The sequence below is a fragment of the Tachyglossus aculeatus genome, chromosome 1, assembly GCF_015852505.1.
Source record: "Tachyglossus aculeatus isolate mTacAcu1 chromosome 1, mTacAcu1.pri, whole genome shotgun sequence".
NCBI classification, from domain to species: domain Eukaryota; kingdom Metazoa; phylum Chordata; class Mammalia; order Monotremata; family Tachyglossidae; genus Tachyglossus; species Tachyglossus aculeatus.
In genome coordinates this window covers 94,913,369-94,931,820 of record NC_052066.1, presented here as the reverse complement: position 1 = coordinate 94,931,820, position 18,452 = coordinate 94,913,369, and the positions used below count along the sequence as shown (strand labels likewise).

At 47.3% G+C, this 18,452-nt stretch overlaps 1 protein-coding gene and 1 long non-coding RNA gene across 2 annotated transcripts in view; one reads left to right on the top strand and one right to left on the bottom strand.

The window, feature by feature from the left end:
* SIAH2 (siah E3 ubiquitin protein ligase 2) overlaps positions 1-17,271 on the bottom strand; it is a 28,507-nt gene extending 11,236 nt beyond the window's left edge. Inside the window, exon 1 of the mRNA XM_038748252.1 lies at positions 16,669-17,271. Within this exon, the coding sequence (XP_038604180.1) occupies positions 16,669-17,136 (468 nt within the window). The 5' untranslated portion in view covers positions 17,137-17,271. The remainder of the gene's footprint in view (positions 1-16,668) is intronic.
* LOC119929908 lies at positions 2,362-3,870 on the top strand. The gene is made up of 2 exons (XR_005451600.1): positions 2,362-2,403; positions 3,603-3,870. It is a non-coding gene; the product is annotated as an uncharacterized LOC119929908 (long non-coding RNA).
* Positions 17,272-18,452: the final 1,181 nt, after the last annotated feature.

Below are 18,452 nucleotides of genomic sequence, written 5' to 3'. Positions count from 1 at the left end.
GAGGACTCATTCACTCCTATGGCCTCAATCACTAAGTGGATGATCCCAAATCTGCATCTCCAGCCCAGACCTCTCTCCTTTTCTACAATCTCACATTTCCTCTTGCCTTCAAGACATGTCGACTTGGATAAGGAGTAAGAGAACTCCTCATCTTACCACCCAAACCCTGTCCTTCTCCTGTCTTTCCCTTCACTGTGGATAACACTTCTATCCTCTCTGTCTCACAAGCCTGTAATGTTCAACTCATTTCTCCCACTCAACCCACATATTCAATCTGTCACCAAATCCTGAAGTTTCTACCTTCACAATATTGCTAAAATCTGCCCTTTCCTCTTCATCCAAAATACCATTATTCTGATCCAAGTACTTATTATGTCCTGGTTTGATAATTGCATCAGCCTCCTCACTGATTTCCCTGCTCATCTCTCCCCACTCCAGTCATTATTTCACTTTGCTATCCGGATTCATTCATTCATTCATTCGTACTTGTTAAGCACTTACACATTCCCTGCCCACAATGAGCTTACAGCCCAGAGGGGGAGACAGGCATTAATATAAATAAATTACAGATATGTACATACATGCTATGGGCCTGGGAGTGGGGATGAATGAAGGCAGTAAGTCAGGCTGAAGCAAAAGGGAGAGGGAGAAGAGGAAAGGAAGGTTTAGTCAGGGAAGGTCTCTTGGGGGAGATGTGCCTTCAATAAGGCTCTGAAGTGGGAGAGAGCAAATGCTTGTCGAATCTGAAAAGGGAGGGTGTTCCAGGCCAGAGGCGGGACGTGCGTGAGAGGTCAGCAGTGAGACAGAGGAGACGGAGGTACACTGACAAGGTTAGCATTCGAGGAGTGAAGTGTGCGGGGTGTGTTCTAGTAGGAGAGTAGCAAGGTGAGGTAGGTGAGCAATGTCCTGAGTCTCAGGTACGGCAGGAGAGTTGGGGCTGATTTTTCCCAACAGAATTTGCAATTGAAATTGGCCCACAAAATTCAAGGTTTCTGACTGGGGATGAGAAACACAAGAGGGGGGCAGAAACATGAAAGGGCCTTAAGAATGAAAACTGCTATTCCAGAAACAGCATGTGCCCTGTGTTCAGCCTCTTCCTGCCCTCACAAACATCCCCGGACCCTGGCTCAGTAAGATGGCACCGTTAAAGCAGCTTTTTAATCAACAGAGGAAGTACACAGTGAAGGATGAAACTCCCTAGGTCTCCCAAATTAAGAGATCAGGGGAAGCTGGGTAAACTGTAAACTGGTTCTGGGCAGGGCAGAACCGTCTGTCTGTTTACCGTTATACTGTACTCTCCCAAGCGCTTAATACAATGCTCTTCCTACAGTAAGCACTCAATAAATACGACTGAATGAATGAAACTGACAAGCAAAGTCACTGGCCAGTGGTCGCAAGATGCAGCATGGCCCTGTGGATAGAGCCCGGATCTGGGAGTCAGGTCATAGGTTCTAATCCCGGGTCTGCCACTTGTCTGCTATGTACACAGGATTGGGAGTCAGAGGTCATGGGTTCTAATGGGTTCTCCGCCACTTGTCAGCTGTGTGACTTTGGGCAAGTCACTTAACCTCTCTGTGCCTCAGTTACCTCATCTGGAAAGTGGGGATTACGACTGTGAGCCCCATGTGGGACAACCTGATTACCCCCAGTGCTTAGAACAGTGCTTGGCACATAGTAAGTGCTTAATAAATACCAAAATTATTATTATTATTATTATTCTCTGTGCCTCAACTCATCTGTAAAATGGGGATTGAGACTGTGAGGCCCAAGTGGGACAGGGAGTGTGTCCAACTTGATTTGTTTGTAACCATCCCATCGCTTAGTACTATGTCTGGCACATAGTAAGTGCTTAAAAAATACCATAATTAATATTATTATTATTATTTTGCTGCTGGTGTCAAATAATGGTAATGTCCTTGGAAAGGTGCTTTACTTTAAAGTATTGGGGCTGAGGTCTGCACCAAAGACAGTAAGTGATACTGGCTGTCTGGCTCTCTGCTATAATGAAGGTGTGTCAGAGTCAAGATGAGAAAGCCTGAGAATATATGGGCTATCCCCTGGGAAAGACTGTTTAACAGAATGTCCCTGGAGAGAGGCAAAGTCTTATCAAGCAAACAAAAACACAGTAGCAGGCCTGAGAGTGAGAGAAAGCAAAGTCAAATGAGTTTCAGAGATCATGAAGACAAATTTTCTACTTCTCTTTAGACTCTTCACATATTGCAAGGAACACTGTCTGGTGAAAACCTGTTCTTCCAAACTAGATGTCTGACCTAGAGTTGAGCAAAATTTAAAGCCTTCACTGATGCAATTTCTTTTCCTAGACTGGACATGGATGGTTGAAATCTTCAGCCCTGAAGTTAACCAGGGCTAATTTTCCATTCAATAGCAGAATCTACATAGAAAGTAAGTGAAACAACAGAAGCACACAAAACTGCAAACACCTAGTGTAAGAGGCAGTTTCTAAATATGGGAGTTTACACTTGATCAGGCCACTGAATGATGAGCTTCTGAGAGGACTGTCTTTTTAGGGAAACAGTATAGCCTAGTGGAAAGAACGGGTCTGGATCTGGGAGTTCATTCATTCATTCATTCAATCGTATTTAGTGAGCACATATTGTGTGCACAGCACTGTACTAAGCGCTTGGGAAGTACAAGTCGGCAACATATAGAGATGGTCCCTACCCAACAATGAGTTCACAGTCTAGAAGGGAGAGAGAGGAGCGGAGTTAGAGGGCTGAGTTGTAGAGAGGGTCTTCAGCTGAGGTTAGGTGGTGTGAGTTCAGCCTCTCTGAATTCCTGACTCTCCTCAAAAGCAGAACTTCATTCTATAGTGGTAGATATAATTTATTTTTTTAATAATAATAATGGTACTTAAGCGCTTACTATGTGCCAAGCACTGTTTTAAGCACTGGGATAGATACAAGGTAATCAGGTTGTCCCACATGGGGCTCACAGTCTTCATCCCCATTTTCCAGATGAGGTTAATAATAATAATAATAATACACAGAGAAGTGAAGAGGCTTACCCAAGATCACACAGCAGACAAGTGGCGGAGCCAGGATTAGAACCCACGTCCTCTGACTCTCAAGCCCTGGTTCTTTCCACTTTGTTAAGCTCTTACTATGGGCAAGGCACTGTGCTAAACACTGGGGTAATAAGCCCGTTGTGGGCAAGGACTGTCTCTATTGCTGTATTGTACTTTCCCAAGCACTTAGTATAGTGCTCTGTACACAATAAGCGCTCAATAAATACAATTGAATACAATTTCATCAGGTTGGACATAGTGCCTGTCCCACATGGGACTCACAGTCTTAGTCCCTATTTTACAGATGACATAAGTGAAGCACAGAGAAGTGACTTGCCCAAGGTCACGCAGTGGACAGATAGCAGAGCCACAATTAGAACCCAGGTCCTTTCCCCTCTTCTCTATGTAGCCTTGTGAACAGACTCCTGGCGGCTTGCGGGAGGACCCCAGGGCTCCGGGTACGGGGACTGCGGGGACAACAAGTGGGTGAATGAATTGGTGGAGATAGTTATGCCTCAGGTGGCCCAGGCCCGTCCTCTGGCCCTCATCCTTACTAGCCCCTGCCTTTGTCTCCCAGATCAGGTGTGTGGACCAGATCTCCTCCCTCAGGCTCCTGAGCCAAGATGACTTCCTGCTACTGGCCCACTGGATAAGGATCCAGTACCTGCTTGACAAACTGCAAGGCTGCCAGGACTTCCCCTCCAGCCAGCTTTGGGACAAGATGAAACCGCCATCTTACCTGGCATCCCATGCTCTAAAACTGCTTTGCCTCTGCCAAAATTCTGAGCTAGCCAATGATGCTGTTGAGACCGTAAGGGAGCTAATAAAGGAACCGATTTGATCAAGGCCTTGTGTCTTTGCCATGCGGCTTTAACAGGCTCCAGCCTGGATTTACCTTTTCTTTCCCCTTCCCTCCAGCAAGGAGCCCATGTTGGCTGGAGAGTGGCCACCACGGGTGGCCCTCGTGGGTCCTGGACATGGTGGTGCATGTGACATCACTTGCCCCACGGCGGGCACGCAGTGTTACCTAAAGATATCAATGGCACCATTTTACAGCCGAAGTCCTAAGTCCACCCAAATGTGAAGCATTTTCCCGGGAGAACCCCTGACCCACCTAGCGATTCCTGCTCAGGTCCCTCTGAATATAGCTACCACTTCTGAGTCATGGAAATCGATGGCAGAATCTGGGGCCCTATCTGTGCCAGACAGGGGATGGACCTGCTGAAAACCAGACCATCCAGTAGCAACCTGGACAAGTGGCCATCCTCACTGTCTAATGGGAAAGGCTGGCATTTTATAGTTTCAATTTGCATTAAACTTTTTGAAATGACCCTTGATTCCGTGTAATAAGCATTTTATGTCTTTCTTTTTCAAAGCTGGCACCAGTCAGTAGAAAACCAGTAGCCTACTGATTTGAACGAGCCCAATGGCAGAACTAACAAATATTGATGATGTCAGTCAACTTGGGGAATCAAACTATTGCCTTGGGTCTGGTTCCTGTTATATGCTTCCTTCAGTCAGAATTTTCCTCAACCGATTTCTGAAGTGTTTAAAGTCATGTCAGTTTCTGACCTGCCCCATTAGAAGTTCAGAGGCCCTGGATTCTTGGGCAAGTCATTTAATTTATCTGTGCTTCAGTTCCCTCATCTGTAAAATGGGGATTAAATATTAGTTCTCCCTCTTACTTGGTGGGACTTAATTATCATGTATCTACCCCATCACTTAGTACAGTGCTTAAAAAATACAACTATTATTATTTCAACCAAAACTACCTAACAAAAGTTTTAAGGCACTCAATCAACTCTCCACCTCCTACTTATCCTCACTCACCTTCCTGTATAACCAAGCCCACACACTCTGCTCTGCTAAAACCAACCTACTTACTTCCATTGTTTGATTACCTCAATCTCGCCTCACTTACTGATGATTTCTTGCCCACAGCCTCCCTCTGGCTTCAAACTCCCATCCCCTTCACATCCAACTGATAGCTTCAAAACTCTTTGGAAATCATATCTCCAAGAAGTCTTCCCTAACTAACCTCTCTTCTCCACACCATATTCACCCTCCCTTCTGTTTCATTTATTCACTCTATTCCCCTGGAGCACTCTGAGACTCACCCCTCCCCCACGGCATTTATGTATATATCCTTATACTCTGCTTTTTCTCCTACATGTAATTTATTTTAATGTTTGGCTCCTCGAGAGCAGGGATCATGTCTACCAGCTCTACTGTACTTTCCCAAGCACTGAGTACAGTGCTCTGCATGCAGTAAGCACTCAATTAATATCATTGTTTGACTGATTAACTCTGCGACTAGATAATATGCCTGTTCAGGATCAGCTGCAAAGGGGTAAGGACACGATCTCAGAAAAGAATCCATTCCTCATCCTCCCTCTCCTTTAGGGGAAACCCTTTAGGTCCCAGTTCCTACCACTAACAATAAATGTTGCACCTCTTTCAGCTTTTGAGGTTTAATAACAACATATTTGGAAAGTGCTTTGAGATTCTCAAATGAACAGGACTCCATAAAGCTCAAGAACATTCCGAGTATTTGGTGTGGGTGCTTGTAAACTTGTAAAGAAAAAAAAGAAATGACTTCATCCCATTTATTTTAAACCAACTAATTAGGTGTTCTTTGAAATTTATTAAAGTGCTTTCATCCTCTAAAACCAAACCTGTATCAAAGAAAGTAAAGAGCCCATTCTTCCTGATGGGGCCAGCTTGTTAAAGCCTCTCAAAAGGCAAAGCCAAGACTGCCTTCCATACTCACAACCCCTCATTGTGTGCAGCCATGAGCTAATTAACATTTGATAAGTGAAACACCTGTGCTTGATTGAGACCCAGGAAGATGACATCCTCAGCTGGGCTGGGAAGGCAGGAAGTTGAATTTACAAAAAAAAAAAAAAAAGCACAGGGAAAGCCTCTGTGCTTTAGCTAGAAGCCTTTGTGGAGAACTTGCTGGGAGTAGCAGATCAAGAACTCCTACCAGGTATTTTTGAGAGATAATTTACTGGCGTTGGATTCAATGTAGTTCCTTCTTCTCGGGGCAAAAATAAGTGTGAGTGAGTGAGAAGCAAATGTTTCAAGGTCAAGTGAAATGTAATGTGGAAGGAACTTGTTCTCTGAAGTGACAAAATATCTGAGGAGGGGGAAATACACAGCATTTACTGTTGCTTTTGGAGATGTGGAGGAGATGGACTTACTGAACTTTCCAGGCCTTGAGATTTTACAGCCTTTTTATCAATCAATGGCATTTGAGTGCTTACTATGTGCAGAGCACTACACTAAATGCTTGGCAGAGTACAATGAAATAGAGTTAGTAGACATGTTGTTCTCTGCCCACAATAAGCTTAAAATCTAGAGGACTAAGGTGTGTTGTTTCTTCTCCTTTCAAGGTAACTTTGTTTCTCTCTGGCATTGTTTTCACTCCAGCTCTCTGTTCTTGCTGATGAAAAAAAAAAAAAGTGACCCTGTTGGTTTGGGAAGAATTGGCATCCACAAATAGGACCTTGCTAGCCCTACTTTATAGCCAAGGACTCTGTGTTCTAAGTCCAAACACTGGTTATTCCTCTGTGGGAAGAGTTGACCCTTACTATTATGTCTGGTTGGGAAAGCATGTTATGATAGATGCCTTCTGCCTGGATAACTTCTCTGCCATCTCTGTAAGACAGCCAAAAACCTTTCCATTGGTTCTACTCCTGGCTCTGCCACTTGTCTGCTGTGTGACCTTGGGCAAATCACTTATCTTTTTTGTGCCTCAGTTACCTCATCTGTAAAAGGAGGATCGAGACTGTGAGCCCCATGTGGGACAGGGACTGTGTCCAATCCAATTTGCCTCTATCCACCCCAGCGCTTAGTACAGTGCCTAGCTCACAGTAAGCACTTAACAAATAGCTTGATTATTATTATTATCATCCTTCCTAATGTGCAGGTGGGTAGTCCCTTACCCCAAAGAGCTCCAAACTCATTTTGATACAGGCAACTTCACTGCCACCTGAAAAGCAAACTTTCACAGTTTTCGGAGGTGGTGGGAAAGTACACCAATGATAATAATCATGATGCAATAGCACTTTTACAGATGAACAGAGAGATTGTTTTCTCAAGAACCCTAACTTCAAACAGGCTAGGGAAATTAGGGTGAACTCAGTATACTCCAGCTCTCTTCTTGTAAGATGATTCTGATTAACAACTTAGTGGACACATCCAGATGCCCACCAACTCCCACTCCTAAGTACCCCAGATCAATGTGGCTATGAAATGGGCTTCATACTCTTTTCCCTTAACTGAACAATTTAGGATGCCCTCTAGATGTAAACTGAGCTTTTTCGGGGGGGCCAGGTAGGGAGGGAAAGAAGGGAATGTTTTGCTTTTTCTCGGGCTGATTGGCCCTGGGATGATTTATTGTGAATCTTAGAAACTTGAAACAAAAGCTGACTTATGACCGAATGTTCTCTCTTTCTTTTCTAGCCAAAGGGTTTAGTGAGTTGCCACATACTGTCCTGCAAAACCAGTTCTGTGAGATCCCTTTGGGATTCATATAAGCGAATAAACCCAAGCTGTGGCAACAGCAAGAAGGATGGCTTTTAGAGGGCCAAATTGCCCATGACCTCTTTCCCACTTATATTACCCTTAAAGGGGCAAGAAATCATCAGTTAAAAAAAAAAAACTCTTTCCCCTTCTATGCTCCCTTTGACCCTGACAATGTTTCAGAGTTTCCCTTTTTAATCCAGTTCTTGACAGTGCCACCCATTTTAAGATTTGGAGTGTAATCCAACTCTCAATGTTAAAGCCTTATAGGACCTTATACTGCCATGCCCCCCAAACACACCTGTTTTGCATCACTGCTTAAATGTTTACCAAAAATTGCCAGTGTGGCTTAGTGGGAAGAGCATGGGCTTGGGAATCATAAGACATGGGTTCTAATCCCACCTCTGCTACTTGTCTGCTGTGTGACCTTGGGCAAGCTACTTCACTACTCTGTTACCTCAGTTACCTCATCTGTAAAATGGGGACAAAGACTGTGAGCAACCTGATAACCTTGTATCTATCCCAGTGCTTAGAACACTGCTTGGCCTATAGCAAGGCTTAACAGACATCATTATTATTATTATTATTAGTTCCAGCTCTGCCACCTGCCTGCTCTGTGACCTTGGGAAACTCACTTTTCCTCCCTAGGCTTCAGGTTTCCTCATCTGTAAAACAAGTACAACATACCTGGTTCTCCCTTCTTCCCTGCCCCCTTCATAGATTGGGAGACTGGGACTGTATCCAATCTAATTATCTTGTATAAACCCCGTGTTTAGCTTGTAGTAAACCCTCAGGACCATTATTATAAAAATGAAGCAATTCACTCAGGTATCAAGGTTTTATCTCCTGAAGCCTATGTTTTCTCTGCTCTCCCCTTCTGACAGGGATGGTGATCAAACCTGCAAGAAGAGGAATTTCCCCTGTGGCTGGACTCTTGGGGAGTTGGCACCAGTGAATAATAATAATTACGGTACTTGTTAAGCGCTTACTATATGCCAAGCACTCTTCTAAGCGCTGGGGTACATACAAATTAATCTAGTTGGACATAGTCCCTTTCCCACAAAGGGGTCACACTCTAATCCCCATTTTACAGACAAGGTAACTGAGGTACAGAGAAGTGAAATGACTTGCCAAGGTCAGAGAGCAGACACAATAATAATGGCATTTGTTAAGCGCTTACTATGTGCAAAGCACTGTTCTAAGTGCTGGGGGGTGGTTACAAGGTGATCAGGTTATCCCACGTGGGGCTCACAGTCTTAATCCCCATTTTACAGATGAGGGAATTGAGGCCCAGAGAAGTTAATTGACTTGCCCAAAGTCAAACAGCTGACAAGCGGCAGAGCTGGGATTAGAACCCATGACCTTTGGTTCCCAAGCCCAGGCTCTTTCCACTGAGCCGGGATTAGAAACCGGGTTCTTCTGACTCCCAGGCTGGTGCTCTAACCATTATGCAATGCTGCTCCTCAGTGAACTAATCAATGATATTTATTAAGCACCTACTGTGTACAAAGCACTGTATTAAGAGCTGGGGAGAATTCACCAGAAGCATAGCACCCACAGTCTCTGCCTTGGAGTAGCAGCTCTGTTTCTTAATAATGACAACAATACGTGTGTGCTGTTTTTGTCACTATGTATTTACCTTAGTGTTTAGTACAATAGATAAGAGACTTCCTGTTTCACACAGGGCTCACAGTCTCAAGGAGAGGGAGGACAGGTATTTAATCCCTGCTTTACAGATGAGGCAGTTGAGGCACAGGAGTTATGTGACATGCCCAAAGTCACACATTAGGCAAGTGGCAGAAGGTAGGATTTAGAAGTCAGGTCTCCTGACTCCCAGGCCTCTGCTCTTTCCACAAAGCCGCACTCCTTCTTGCTGGGCTCCCTGGTTTTCTTGCTTGTCCACCAGCTTCCAGAATGACCATCTCCTTTATGAGCCTTTGCAGTAACCCCAGAGGTTCTTGTACAATTGGAAAAGTGGACCTAGTTTTTTTTTTTTTTTGGGGGGGGGGTGTTGAGGTTTTCGTTAAGTGCCTACAATATGCCAGTCACTACTAAAAGCTCTGGGGTAGTTACAAATTACTCAGGCTGGCCATAGTCCATGTTCCCAATGGGGCTCTCGGTCTTAACCCCCCACTTTACAGATGAGGTCACTGAGGCAGAGGGAAGTTTAACTGGCCTAATATCACACAGTGGATAAGTGGCGGAGGTGGAACTAGGATCCACTTCTTTTTGACTCCCAGGCCCATGCTCTATCCACTAGGCCATACTGTTCCTCTGTTGAAAGCTCTGTCACGTACAACCAAAATCATTTGAGGGTTTTGGCCCATCAGCATTCCACAGGGCTTTGTAACTTGTATCTCCTTTTGTAGCAGAAAGTTTCCCATTGCATTTTATCAGAAGAGTCACACAAGAGTAGCCAAATGTTCGGGGCTCGTTCATTAATGATCAGGGTTGGGTTGGACATGCCCTGACATTGGTCCATGGGGCCTCAGACATGACAGTTTTTTTGTTGTTTATTTTTAATGTATTTGATAAGTGTTCGCCATGTGCCAGGCACTGTACTAAGCTCTGGTATAGATACAAGATAATCAGGTTCGAACCACTCCATGTCCCACATGGGACTCGCAGTTTTAATTCACATTTTACAGATGAGGTAAATGAGCCACAGAGAAGTTAAGTGACTTATCCAAGGTGACACAACAGACAAGTGATGGAGCTAGCATTAGAACCCAGGTCCCCTTGCCACCCAGGCCCATGCTCTTTCCACTAGGCCACCCTTTCTCCTCCGGCAGATATAAGGGCAGTGCTAGGGGAAGGGCACAGGGGTTCTGGGATAGGTGCAAGGACCCCATGGTAAAACCAAGATTCCCAGGAAGGAGGTAGGTAGACCAGCTGCCTGGACAGGTTCAGAGAGGAGAAGGAACTCTCCCCCTCTAGACTGTACACTCATGGGCAAGGAGCATGTCTATTAACTCTTGTATTGTACTCTCCTACTGGCTTAGTACACTGCTCTGCCCACAGTAAACACTGATGAGGAGGAATAGTCGACCCAAGCCTGGGGGTTAGAAGATCATCGCCTGGGCTCTGTCCCCTTCAGTGGCCAACGGAAAGTGTGGGGATTATGGGAAGGGAAAGCAGCAGCCCCAACATGGAGACCTTCCCATTTCCAAGAAGCTCTGCCTGCAGGGGGCCAAAGGAAAGAGTGGGGAGAGTATGCTGAAAAAGGAGTTTAGAAAAAAGGAAAGGGTTCTGGGTGTGTGCTTGTTTCTAATATAAAGTGCTGCCTGACCACACCCAAAGGCTAGGCAAGGCCAAAGGAGGCAGAGTTATTTTTTCCCCTTTGAAAAAACCCCAACTACCCCTCCCTCACTCGACTCCCACATATAGGGGGAAAAATAACCCCAGTAACCTCTCCCTCGCCAAACCCTCCCACAGGCCCTCCACCCTCATATCTATTATATGTATACATATATATATATATATATATATATATATATATATATATATATATATAAATTTATCAAGTGGAGCAAAAATGTCAAGCCCAACCCCAGCAGAACTAAAATGGGTTTGTCTGTAGTCTCTGGCTCAAAACCAGTGTCTACCCAGTGAGGGGTTTGTATAAGTCACTATAGAAAAAACCTCTCTGGAATGGGTTAGAAGGAAACAAGTATGTCTCAATTTTGGAAAGTCGAGACTTGTTGAAGAAGGCAGGGTGGGCAAGCAGAGGGGAGTGGAGGAACTTTGTCAACAAATTTTTCAGATACTTTCCTGTCAGTTTCCAGGTTCTTTTGGTTCGCTCTTTTTTAAGGAAGCACGGTCAGGCTATTAGAATGGTAAAACTCCTTAAGGCAGAAAACTTGTATTCCACCCTACTTCCCCAAATGCTTTAAACCAAAGCTTGCTTTCAAATACTACTGATTATTATTATCTTTATGGTATCTGGCATGTACTTTATGGCCCAGTACCAGGCACTATAGTAAGCACTGTGGTAGTTACAAGCTAATCAGGTCGGACAGAGTCCATGTCCTACATGAGGTTCACAGTTTTAATCCCCATTTTACAGATGAAGTAACTGAGGCACAGTGAAGTGATTTGTCCAAGGTCACACAGCAGACAAGTGACGGAAGCAGTCTTAGAACCCAGGTCTTTCTGACTCTTAGGCCCATGCTCTATCCACCTCCGCCCTTATCCTCTGCTCCTTCTCCCCTCCCCAACGCCCACATTCCCTCCCTCTGCCCTACCCCCTTCCCCTGCCCACAGCACTTGTGTATATTTGTACATATTACTCTATTAATGATATGCATATCTATAATTCTATTTATTTTGATGGTATTGACACCTGTCTACTTGTTTTGCTGTCTGTCTCCCCCTTCTAGACTGTAAGTCCATTGTTGGGTATGGACTGTATATGTTGCCAACCTGTACTTTCCAAGCACTTGGTACAGTGCTCTGCATACAGTAAGCACTCAATAAATACAATTGAATGAATGAATGAATAAGGCTCACTTTAGCATAGCATTTTGGCAGGAAAACTTTCCCAGCCATTTCTCATGCAAAATCTGAAGATATCAATAATAATAACGATGGTACTTAAGTGCTTACTATGAGCTAAGCACTGTTCTAAGCATTGGATAAAGGCTTAGTTTAGTTCTTCCCAACTTTTCTTGACAAAGGCTGCCTCTCGGGGCCCACACTCACAAAGAGGTTTTTTGGGAAATTGATGTGGAAGTACTTAATCTGTGCGCCCCAGGTGAGACAGGGAATGGTGTCCAACCTGATTATCTTGTATCTATCCCAGCACTTAGTACAATGCCTGGCATATAGTGCTTAAGAAGAATCACTTTTTAAAAAAAACCAACAAAAAAACAAAATACTCAAACTATCCAGTAGGCTGCAACCCCTTAGTACTAGTACTCAGGATTACATCATTCCTGTGGCTCCTCTTCCTGCGGCTTCTTGATAACTAGCTTCACCTGAGGGTTGAGGGTAATTTTGGTCCATGCCAACTTTGCGAGGTGCTCTTGTCACACTGGCCAGGAGAGAGGAAATTCAATTTTGGCAAGGATTCTTACTCTGCATTTTAGTATACTTGGGGGCTTAAATGATTTTCCAGTAGTAGGATTCTGTCCATTTAAGGCAGCCTCTGCTGTTCGACCTCTGAGATTTTGCATCATTTGCTCAACAGTACTGGGTTCTGCCAGCATCTGGAATTTTTGGAGTCTTCACTAAAAGTGTTAATCCCCGATCATTCGAATGTAGAGGAATTTATCCTTGAGATCACCAAAAGCCCCATCTGGCATCCCGGAGTAGTTGGAATACAAATTTCAGGATCAAAAGTTAGACACCATACCTTAAAAAAAAAAAACATTTATCTTTTGAATTCTCACTAGTGCTCTCCCCAGTGTAGTTTTAGATGGCAGGAGGGTAAAGAGTTCCTTCAAAACAAACACTTGTCATTTTGGGAAAACCATGAAGTTAACTGGCAAGGCCCATCTGAGTTAAGGACTATTTCAAAAAAGTTCTCCTTTAGCAAAAGGAGTGTGGTCCAAATGAATCAGGTTGGTCGTTTGAATGTGAAGTTAGAGCTCTCGCCTGACTGATTCTGAAACTTTCCATTCTTACAGAGGTTTGTAGGTATTAGAAATGCAAACAGAACAATCTGAAATTCCTAGCCCTCTCCCCTTCCTCCCTCTCTCCCTACCTACCTGGGGGGTCAAACACTGGTCCATCTGCTCCCTTAGAGAAATCACTAGTTCATTTTAAAATCTTTTCTGCCTCTTGATAAAGCCTCCTTTTTCACCCCCTAATATAAACACAACTCGTAGAAGGGTACAGATAGAGACAGGACGCTAAATTACCACAAAATTTGTCAAGCATGCAACAAGCAAGAAAATATATTCAAAAATGCCACTGAGGCAAGATAGTTCACTGAGGGATTTTTTTAAGAAGATCTGTCCTATGTGAAACCTGTTTGAAATCCGTTTAAAGCACATACAACACCCCTAAAGGAGCTATTTAGTAATGCTTCCATTTTGCATCTGGGTAAACCAAGGCAGGAGACAATCCCAGGAGAAGTGGGACGAGATAACAGAAAAATTCTGTGGCTAAACCACGGATCAGAAGAGTGCCTTCTTGGTACTCTTTTCGTATCTACAAAGTGAGAAATTTTATGCAGCTGTGATTCAATGTACTTGGGAAACAACTCTCTGGTGTTCATGTTGGATGGTTTTTTCTTCCTCAGAATTTATGGAATTATTTTGCTATCACCTGATCAAAAATTGAAGAAAACAAAAATGACTGTGGGATTCATGTGACTTCCAACCCGACCTTAAGAAGACCCAGGATGATTTTTTTTTCAGCATTATAGCAAATGTGTGCCTTAAATGCACAGCGTGCCTTTATCTTGACTGAATGCTTATCTACAAAATGCAGGTGTGTAGGTGGTTGAGTTCACTATTACAACTTTGGAGGGAAAATTTTTTAAACTCTAGGCCCGATTCTCATCAAGGCTTTTCAAAGTGTTGGGTTAATCAAATGGCCCTAAGTTATATCACTGTAACATGTTACAAGGGAAAACATTTGAGAGCCTGGATTATGCATGGAGTGAGGTGTGCAGGAATTAAACAAGTAGACTTTCATGGCTACAGAGATTAACCGGGAGGTTTCAGTTCATAGTACTGCACAAGGGTGTTTATTTTTTCCTGAAGTCACACTGCAGATGGATAGGAGAGACACCCAGAATCATGACTTTAAAAAAAAAATTCATTTTAGTAAATTAAACTCTGGGATGACTCTGACTTAAACCCTTATGTAATACTTTATTTTAAATGCGATCTGGGTCACAGCCCCACCAAATTAAGTCACTCATTTGCCAGGCTAGACTCCCCAGCCTCCAAGTCTCTGGTGGATTTTTTTTAATTTAAAAAGGGCACTCGTCCTACAAAAACTACATCTGGGAGACGAGAATTGTTGTCTAAAAGGTCTGTGGGTCCATAGCCACAAATTTTCAAACATTTTAAAGGCGCTCAATTGAATTTCTACAAGTTTGGCTATTGAAGGTGTGGCTGACCATCACCAGAACAGGGGAAAAAAAAATCCACTGACCAACAAGGCATCCCAGCATGAACGCTGTCCTGAAGTAAAAGATAGAAGACTTTAAGCTCTTTGTGGGCACAGAACGTTTCTACCAACTCTTATAGTGTACTCTCCCAAGCACTTAGTACAGTGCTCTGCACACAGTAAGCGCTCAAATATGATTGAGTGATGTGGTGCAGTTGGATGGGTTTTTAGCTGGGTCTGGGGCTTGGCCTGGGACGGTGGAGGGTGGATATTCTCACTGGTGAGCGCGAGCAAAAGAGTGGTGGAGTGGGGCTCTTCCATCAGACCTCAGGGAGTCCCCCAAAACCCCAAGGGGCAAAGGTGTGAGGGACCACTTTCAGTGTGGGTTTCAGTGGGACTTGAAGCTCTGATTGGCGAGGGAAGCCAACCAAGGATGGAGACAGGGAGAAGAGGGGTGGAGAGGCTTGATCTACCCTTGCTTGTTTCCCTCCTGGTGCATGCACCCAACCCGATTTTCTTCCAGCAAAGGCCTCTGGGGAATTAGGCTTGGGGAAGTGTTGCCCCGGGCCCAAGGATGGAGACAGGGAGAAGAGGGGTGGAGAGGCTTGATCTACCCTTGCTTGTTTCCCTCCTGGTGCATGCACCCAACCCGATTTTCTTTCAGCAAAGGCCTCTGGGGAATTAGGCTTGGGGAAGTGTTGCCCCGGGCCCGTCTCCATCCCGAGGATGGCTGGGGTGGGGAGGTCTGTGGCAGACACTGCGGGGGGGGGTGGAGCTGACTCTTCCATTGCAACCCCTCAAAAATGTTATCCACCTGGAAGGCATGGCTGAGTCTGGGAACGGGACTGGCAGCATGGTCTAGTGGCAAGAGCACGGGCTTGGGAATCTGAGGATGTGGGTTCTGACTCTGGCTCCGCCCCTTGCCTGCTGGGTGACCAGGCACAGGTCACTTCACTTCTCCGTGCCTCAGTTACCTCATCTGAAAAATGGGGAGTAAAGAACTGTGACCCCCATGTGGGACAATCTGATAACCTTGTATCTACCCCAGCCCTTTGAACAGTGCTTGGCACACAGTCGGTGCTTAACAAATACCATCATCATTATTATTATTACCTAGCATTAGGGATTCCATGCAAAGTTTTCCAGATCACGTCCACAAACAGGTAGTTGGGAGTCCAGGCTGGCAGGACAGCCACCGAGATCCCAGTCAGCTATAAGAAGCATCAAGGAGTAGTGAATAGAGCACGGGCCTGGGAGTCAGAAGGTCATGGGTTCTAAACCTGCCTCTGCCACTTTTCTGCTGGGGCCTTGGGCATGACACTTAACAACCCTGTGCCTCTCAGTTACCTCATCTGGAAAATGGGGATTAAGACTCTGAGCCCCATGTGGGAAATGGACTGTGTCCAACCTGATTTGCTGGTATCCATCCCAGCGCTTAGTACGGTGCCTACCACATAGTAAGTTCTCAACAAATATGATCATTATTATTTTCCGCGTGGATCTAAATAATCCTTCGAGGAAGGAAGATGATGCAGGAGTGTTCAAGGAGTGTGTGCGCGTCAGGGGGCCAGTAAGTTGGGGTGGGGGGGAGAGAGAGAGAGTGTGTGCAGTCATTCATTCATTCAATCGTATTTACTGAGCGCTTACTGTGTGCAGAGCACCGTACTAAGCGCTTGGGAAGTACAAGTTGGCAACATACTGGCAGTCGTATTTAGGGAAGTAGTGTGGCTTAGTGGAAAGGGCCCGGGTTTGGGAGTCGGAGGATGTGGGTTCTAATCCCGGCTCTGCCACTCGACCGCTGTGTGACTTTGGGCAACCCACTTCACTTCTCTGGGCCTCAGTTCCCTCATTTGGAAAATGGGGATGAAGACTGGGGGCCCCACGAGGGACAACCTGATGCCTCTGTATCTCCCCCGGCGCTCTGAACAGTGCTCGGCCCATAGTAAGCGCTTAACAAATACCATCGTTATTATTACGAGTTGGGCGCTTACTGCGGGCCGAGCGCTGCGCTGAGCGCTTAGCACCGTCCCGTAGGCGTGTGCCCGGGAGCTTACCTTGCAGGGAAAGAGGACGGCCGATGCCACCTTCTCCATGGCCAGGTTCCTGATGCTGGGGGTCAGGGCGCCCCTGCACGTCGGGCAGCAGCTCAGCTTCTGGCGGCATGGGTTACAGACCAGGTGCCCGGCCTGGCACTGCAGGATCGGGGGCAGGACATAGTCGAAGCAGACCGGGCACTCGAAGAGCGAGGTGAGCTCGTGGTGCTGCGGGGAGGCCGGGCCTCCTCCTCCTCCTCCTCCGCAGCCTCCTCCTCCGCAGCCTCCGCCGGCGGGGCCCGAGGACGAGGCGGTGCCGGCTGCCGAGATGGTGGCGGCGGGGGCCGGGGTGGCGGCGGCGGCGAGGGCCGGGCCGGGCGGCCCCTGCCCCTGAGGCTGCAACTGGTGCAGCTGCTGCTGCTGGTGCTGCTGCTGCTGCTTGGCGCAGGGTTTGCTAGCGGCGGGGCCGGCGGAGGGCGGGCGGCTCATCGCGGTCCGAGCCCCCCACCATGGGCCCAAGGGCGCCGGGCGGAGGGGCCCCCGGGCGGAGGGGCCCGCGGGCGGGGAGCGGCGGTCCGGAGACCGGGGGGGGCAGACGATCGGACGCCCCGGCGTGGAGAGCGGGCTGGGCGGCCACCGGGCCCCGGCCGCTGGAGCCCCGGCTGACGCAAGGCCCCCGGCCGGGAGGGCGGGCGGGCGATGGGCGGGCCGGGCTGCCCGTGACGCCGCTGACACGTGGGAGACTCCGCCCGGCCTCCCATCCCGGGCACGGCGCGGACTCCCGCCCTAACTCTCCGCCGGCCTCCGATCCCGGGAACGGCTCAGCCTCCCGGCCTCCGATCCCCCAAGCCGGCCTCCTGTCCCGGGGACGGCTCAGACTCCGATCCCCGAACCAGCCTCCTATCCCGGAGACGGCTCAGCCTCCAGGCCTCCCATCCCCTAACCGGCCTCCGATCCCCCAACCAGCCTCCTATCCCGGGGGCGACTCAGCCTCCCGCCCTAACCCACCGACGGCCTCCGATCCCGGAGACGGCCCGGCCTCCCATACCCCAACCGGCCTCCTAGCCCGGGGACGGCTCAGCCTCCCGGCCTCCGATCCCCCAACCAACCTCCGATCCCGGTGATGGCTCAGCCTCCCTCCCTAACCCACCGACGGCCTCCGATGCCCCAACCAGCCTCCTATCCCGGGGACGGCTTGGCCTCCCGCCCTCTCCCCTCGGCCTCCTATCCCGCAACCGGCCTCCTATCCCGGGGACGGTCCTGCCTCCCACCCCCTAACCTGCCTCCCATCCCCCAACCGACTTCCCCCGGGGGACAACCCGGCCTCCGATCCCCAACCAGGCCTCCTATCCCCCAACCGGACTCCCCCAGGGACGGCTCGGCCTCCGATCCCCCCAACAGGCCTCTCCTGGGGGGCAGCCCAGCCTCCTGTCCCCGGCCCGGCCTCCCCCCGGGTGGTTGGGGGGCGGGGGGGCTCAGCCTTTTAATCATTCAGTCATATTGAGCGCATACTGTGTGCAGAGCAGTGTACTAAGCGCTTGGAAAGTACAATTCGGCAGCGGATGGAGACAATCCCTACCCAACAACAGGCTCACAGTCCAGAAGCTGGGAAACAGATAACAAAACAAAAGAAGTAGACACGCATCGGTAGCATCAAAATAGATAAATAGAATTATAGATATATGCACATCATTAATAAAAATAAATAGAATAAATACGTACATATACACAAGCGCTGTGGGGCGTGGAGGGGCGTAGAGCAGAGGGAGGGAGTAGAGGCTATGGGGAAGGGAGGAGGAGCAGAG